Below are 6,765 nucleotides of genomic sequence, written 5' to 3' on the forward strand. Positions count from 1 at the left end.
TGTTTGAAAATGAAAATATGGTTGGTTTGAAGTAAAAATGCACTGCAAATGATTGTTTGGGTTGAAGTAAAAATGCACTGCAAATGGTTGTTTGGGTTGAAGTAAAAATGCACTGCAAATGGTTGTTTGGGTTGAAGTAAAAATGCACTGCAAATGTTTGTTTGGGTTGAAGTAAAAATGCACTGCAAATGGTTGTTTGGGTTGAAGTAAAAATGCACTGCAAATGGTTGTTTGGGTTGAAGTAAAAATGCACTGCAAATGGTTGTTTGGGTTGAAGTAAAAATGCACTGCAAATGGTTGTTTGGGTTGAAGTAAAAATGCACTGCAAATGGTTGTTTGGGTTGAAGTAAAAATGCACTGTAAATGGTTGTTTGGGTTGAAGTAAAAATGCACTGCAAATGGTTGTGAAAAGGCACTGCAAAGGGTTGTTTGGGCCGGTTTGGGGTTGAAGTGAAAAGGCATTGCAAAGGGTTGTTTGGGGGGTTTTGGGTTGAAGTGAAAAGGCACTGCAATGGGTTGTTTGGGGGATTTTGTGTTGAAGTGAAAAGGCACTGCAAAGGGTTGTTTGTCTAAACTTGACAAATTCCTGTTTGCACTATATTGATTTTAGGTAAAACGCTACCACTTACGGCTGTGAGTTTTGCCCATCTTACTCAGTCCCCCTCCGCTGATCAGGTGCAGAGGAATCTTCCCATCAATAAAAAATAAGTGTTATTAGTGTTTAAAAAATGTTGAAAATCTCTCTCCTGTCAATCATGCCATGAAGGCCACACTTTTCCGGGTGAAGGGGGAGGGATTATAAAACCCGGAAGTGTGGGTGTGGCTCAGTCTCTGCATGATGGGGGAGGGAGTTGTCACAACTCTGTCTAAGTTGTGAATCAACTGAACACACTGAATGTCTACTGAACTGTGAGTGTGGTGTTTTGTGTGGTTTTATGGTGGTTTCCCCTTGGTTCTTGGTTCTTGGTTTCTTGGTCCACCAAAATATTCCAAATGGAATTTAAACTGGATGTGGTGAAGGGAGGGCTTAAGCCAGAAAGGGTTATTGGGAAGAAAGAGCTATTTTAAATTTAGTTGCATCTGGTTTGGTAACTATAGTTGGGTGGAGATTATTCCATGCTTTAATTGTGCAGGGGAAGAACAAATTGCTGTATACATCTGTCTTTGTAGCTGGGATCATAAATTGGATCGAATGCCCTTGTCTGCTCCTAATTGGTTTGGGGTTGGTGTAGGTCTTGTAGTCTATGTCGAGCTGACCATTTAACATTTTGTAAAAACAGGTCAAACGGTGAGCTTCACGTCTGTCTTGGAGAGGGTTCCACCCCAGAGAATTCAGAAGTTTGGTGACACTCGCTTCTCTCTCATAGGTGTTAGTAACAAATTGAGCTGCCTGTCTTTGGACACACGTTCGATCGAAGAAATGTTTTTATTTGTGTATGGGTCCCATGCTGCAACTGCGTAGTCCAAATGAGGTCTAACAAGGGTGAAGTATAGCTTCTCCTTGACAGAAGTTGAACAATGATGAAAGATGTGCCTCAGAAAGTTTAGGACACCTGTTGCTTTCACCGTTGCATGATGAGTCTGACCATTCCAACGCAGATCATTCTGCAATTTGATGCCAAGATACTTGGTTGAAATGGTATGAAACTGCATTTGAATTTGGTGGCCTTGCACCCTGCTTGAAGTGGTATCAAACTGCGCTTGAATTTGGTGGCCTTGCACCCTGCTTGAAGTGGCATGAAACTGCACTTGTTTTGTGGCCTTGCACCCTGCTCGAAGAGGTATGAAACTGCATTTGAATTTGGTGGCCTTGCACCCTGCTTGAAGTGGTATCAAACTGCGCTTGAATTTGGTGGACTTGCACCCTGCTTCAAGTCGTAGGAAATTGAACTTGAATTTGGTGGCCTTGCACCCTGCTTGAAGTGGCATGAAACTGCACTTGTTTTGTGGCCTTGCACCCTGCTCGAAGAGGTAAGAAACTGCACTTGAATTTGGTGGCCTTGCACCCTGCTTGAAATGGAATTTCAAGGAATAGCCGCGAGTCAACTGCCAGCCCACCAGCCGTGAGTGAGCTGCCAGTATATCGGGCTTGAGGGACTGAGCTGCCACCCCAAGAATCCATTTGGCCCACAATGTCCATACTAGCCCTCTGGAGATCAGTAGTCCCTACAGCCAACAACACCCATACCAGTGCTCCAGAAAGCCCCCCCCCCCCACTGGCCACCAATATTGGAATTGGAGGAGAGGTGGAATATTGCGCCGGGGGTCCAGTCCTCCCGTGTGAACATGGTAGTCTAGTATATTACTAAAACTCTCATCTTGTCTATGAGCGTGTTTGTTTGCTAGCTTTTTATGATCTGAAATACGCCAAAATGGTACACAATAGTGCACCATTTTTGCACCACCTTACTCACCATTGTCCTGTGGTGTAGTGTAAAGTTTCGTTCAAATTGATGTTATATTTTACAAGTTATTAACATTTTTAACTTTACAAAATCCCACTTTAAGAAGGATTTCTTCAAATCTGCACTGGCAGTTCCCAGCTACGATGTCGCAATGGGATTGTAGCCCTGTTCGCAACAATGTTGCTATCCCAGTACACTGGGTTCTGCTAGCTAACAAGTGCAATTCCATTTTTTTTAAAGTTTAAAATGAGAAAGGTGAATAAGGCGAAATGAGCCGCAGTTGGGGGCTATGGGTGATTGGTGCAATATTGCGTTTGAGGAACGGGTTACGTTGGGGAAACAGGTGAGTGGTGGAATATTGGTTCCATTGGAGGACCAGGCCTCCCGTGTGACAGGGACCCAGTGGGTCCCACTTGGTCGAGTTAGTAAAAATTAGAGTATAAATAGCCTGGTTTACCATTACTGGCTCGACATCTTAAAGCCAACAAAAAACTCCTTCTAAGTCAGACAAATCAGGAAGCAACTAACTATCTGCCTAAGATACTGGACTTTACTCTGTACTTCAAGCTTGGAGTGCAATAGGCAAAGGCAGCACAAGCAACAGATAGAAAATTTGAAATTAGCGTACCAATTTGAATGATCTGAGATTACGTTGAGTAATGTTATGTTACACTATTTAATTCTGACAGCTATTTGACATAATAATGACTTGGAAAACAAGACTATAACCCAACATATAAAATAATCAAGAGAATAGTTGGAAAACAAGGTACAATTATAAAGCTGACAAATGGACCTCTGACGTTTGCAGAGAAAGAATGTAACTGTCGTGATTTCTTGATTTAATGGTCACATAGGTCACAGTCTACAGATGGAGCCCATAGTTAAGAAATCCCCAGAACTTACACATGTCAATTATCTACTGAATCTCTTATTTTACAATTTGTCAAATTTGTCTAGTTTTGCAGCATAGTTTGTAATTTCAAGTAACTCTTGCATTCCCTTTATCTCCGTCCTTCCCCCAGCCTAGTTGTCCTGGTAGTTTCACTATCTCTTCGTTATCATCTCTTCCACAGCTAACAATGGACCATTGCGGGCTCCATCTTTCCTGGGTCATCAGTGCCAGCTCTGATTTGTTCTATGTATATTTTCATAACTAGTTTCCCTCTCCCCTGACTCTATCTGAAGAAGGGTCTCAACCCGAAACACCACCTATTCCTTTTCTCTAGGGATGTTGCCTAACCTGCAGAGTTACTCCACATTTTGTGTCTATCTCAGATGAAGATTAATTTATTTGAAAAACTGTACTCTCGTTTGCCAGTAATTAAGAATGTATGTTGGTGCCTTTGGGAAATAAAACGATTGGACTCAGCTGCAATACCCTTTGCATAAAAAGAACAATTTCACTGGCAATCTCCGTGCTAATACAAGCCATTGTAACTAGACAATTGCTGATCTGGCAAATATTGTCTTGAAAAAAGTACAATATCCAGGAGGGAGGAAAATAGACAGAAGAGAAAGGAACTGAGTTGATCATACAGTATATAAAACAAAATGTAAAATATTACCTTCAAATGGAGCTTCCATCCTTGAAGTAAAATCATTCATTGTATGGTACAGCTGAAAAGCATTTTTATGAATAAACAGCATTCTAGATGAAAGCAAGAAAAAAATTACAATAATGAAAATACAATTTGGCAAGGTGCGGCATTATAAGTATGCAAATGATATTTCAACCTGCTAACATTTAAAAGCTACTTGAAGAATAATCGAGTAATGGAGTTGTGTCGCACAGAAACAGGGCCTCTGCCACATCCAGGCTGCCCTTTTTGCCAACCTGCACAAATTCCATTAGCCTGCATTAAGGCCTGCAATGATACTGCCCTATCTGTCCAATTGCCTGTCTCGAAGTTTCTTAAATGTAATGATTCTACGGTACAGCTGAAAAGCATAGATTCCACCATCTCTTCTGGCACCTATTTCCATATATTAATGGCTTTATGTGTGTGTAAAACACAGTACAGCAACGAGCCCTTTAGTCCACATTGTTTGTGTCAAACATGATGCCAATTTAAACTGATATTTTCTACCTGTACATGATCCATATACAGGTATCTCTCTTCTTTGCACTTCCATCCATCTTCCTATCTGAAGGCCTCTTCAATGTCACTATCGTATCTGTCTCCACTACCACTCCTATCAATGCATTCTAGGCCCCCACCACTGTGTAAAACACTTGTCACGCACGTCTTCATTAAACTTTCCCCCTCTCACCTTATAGCCGTGCTCTCCAGTGTTGCTCATTTCCACTCTGAGAAAAAAGGTTCTGACTGTCTGCCCTCCACCTCCGACTTTCCAAAGAAAACAATACGAATGAATTAAACCTCTCCTTGTGGCATAAACCCTCTAACACAGGTATCATTCTGGTAAACCTTCTCTGCACCCTCTCTCCAAAGCCTCTCGTGTAGATGGGGCACGTTAGTCGGCATGGGCTAGTTGAGTGAAGGTCACACTGCATGATTCTATAGCACTGCTGGGTGGTGGAGGAGGCAGAGATGATAGTGGTGTTTGAGAGGCTTTTAGAAAGGAACAGGGATATGCAGGTCACGGAGGGATATGGATCATGTACAGGCCATAAGTTTGTCTTGGTATCATGTTCAGCACACACATTATGGGCAGAAGCTCCTGTGCAAAACTGTTCTGACTGAGTGGTGCACGTGATTGAAAAGCAGGAGAATCGAAGGCAGTAATAGGGTAGGCGTGGAAGCTATGGTCATGTTTTATGTGGTGAGGTCCAGTCACAGTGACTGGGGTCACAGTGGGTATGGTGGGTACAGTCATGGTTGATGCGGTTACGGTGAATGTGGTAGAGATGGTCATGGCGAATGTGGTAGGGATGGTCACGGTGGGCGTGGCGCGTGGGTACGACGATGGTCAAGGTGGTCGCGAGCACGGTGGGTACGGTCGTGGTGGGTACAGCGGGGTGGGTCAGTTGGCATTGTCACAGTGGAATTGATGGGTACTGTCATGGTAGGGGTTCCGTGACAGTAGGTGCAGTTGTGGTGGGCTTGGTGGGCACAGTCACAGGGGCGTGGTGGTTGCCGATAGTGGGTGTAGTCACGATGGGTACGTACAAGGTGGGTACAGTGGGTGGTCGTGGTGGGTGAGGTCACGATGGGTGTGGGTACTGTGTGCGTGGTCACAGTCGATACAGTTGCGGTGCTTTCTGTCACGGAGGGCAGTCACGGTGGATACATTTGGTGCAGTTGCTGTGGGTGAAGTCATGGTGGGCATGGTCACGATGGGTGTGGCTACAGCGGGCGCGGTCACGATGGGTGTGGGGGGGGGTGCAGTGGTGGTGAGTGGGGTGATGGTGGATACATTTGGTGCAGTTGCTGTGGGTGCAGTCATGGTAGGTATAGTCATGACCGGTGCAGTGGTGATGGGGGCGGTTGCAGTGGTGGTGGGTATGGTGCGTGCAGAGGTGGTGGGTGCAGTGGTGGTGGGTGCAGTGGTGGTGGGTGCAGTGGTGGTGGGTGCAGCGGATATGGTGACGGTGGGTGTGGTGGTGATGGGTGCGGTGGTGGTGGGTGTAGTGGTGGTGTGTGTGCAGCAGGTGTGGTGACGGTGAGTGCAGTGGTGATGGGTGCCGTGGTGGTGGGTGCGGTGGTGGTGGGTGTAGTCACGGTGGGTGCAGTGGTGATGGGTGCAATCACGGTGGGTGCAGTCACGGTGGGTGCGGTGAGTGCAGTGGTGATGGGTGCCGTGGTGGTGGGTGCGGTGGTGGTGGGTGGAGTCACGGTGGGTGCAGTGGTGATGGGTGCAGTCACGGTGGGTGCAGTCACGGTGGGTGCGGGTGCACTGGGTGCGGTGGTGATGGGTGCAGTGGTGATGGGGGTGCAATCACGGTGGGTGCAGTGGTGATGGGTGCAATCACGGTGGGTGCAGTGGTGACGGTGGTGACGGGTGCACTGGGTGCGGTCAGGCTGGTGTCGCGGTGAACATGTGCAGCCGGTGAGGGCCGAGGAGACGACGGCGCGGAGATGGATGGATGGATGGAGGGAGGTTAAGGCGGGCCGGGGTTCACGCGGCACTGACGGCCGTTGGCCCCTCGAGGGGGGGGGGCGGGTACCTGTCCGCGCGCCGCTCATCCTCCTCCTCCTCCTCGCTCTCCTGCACCGACCCCGCCACGATGGTCTCGTCGCTGTCGCTGTCGCTGTCGCTGTCCGACGCGGCCTCCGATTGCCGCCGACCCGCCATCTCACAACCGCGGGCACGCGCGGCCCGGGACCCAGCAACCGCGGGCACGCGCACGGCCCGGGACCCAGCAACCGCGGGCACGCGCACGCTCCAGCCAGCA

General features: G+C 47.2%; 1 protein-coding gene across 1 annotated transcript in view; it reads right to left on the reverse strand.

Moving 5' to 3' along the window:
• The window catches only part of LOC129695299 (uncharacterized), a 49,736-nt gene extending 43,041 nt beyond the window's left edge, over nt 1-6,695 (reverse strand). Inside the window, exons 1-2 of the mRNA XM_055632121.1 lie at nt 6,538-6,695; nt 3,974-4,056 (exon numbers count right to left, since the gene is read on the reverse strand). Of these exons, the coding sequence (XP_055488096.1) occupies nt 3,974-4,056; nt 6,538-6,665 (211 nt within the window). The 5' untranslated portion in view covers nt 6,666-6,695. The remainder of the gene's footprint in view (nt 1-3,973; nt 4,057-6,537) is intronic.
• Nucleotides 6,696-6,765: the final 70 nt, after the last annotated feature.

Source organism: Leucoraja erinacea, chromosome 3 (genome assembly GCF_028641065.1).
Source record: "Leucoraja erinacea ecotype New England chromosome 3, Leri_hhj_1, whole genome shotgun sequence".
In the NCBI taxonomy this organism is placed as follows: domain Eukaryota; kingdom Metazoa; phylum Chordata; class Chondrichthyes; order Rajiformes; family Rajidae; genus Leucoraja; species Leucoraja erinaceus.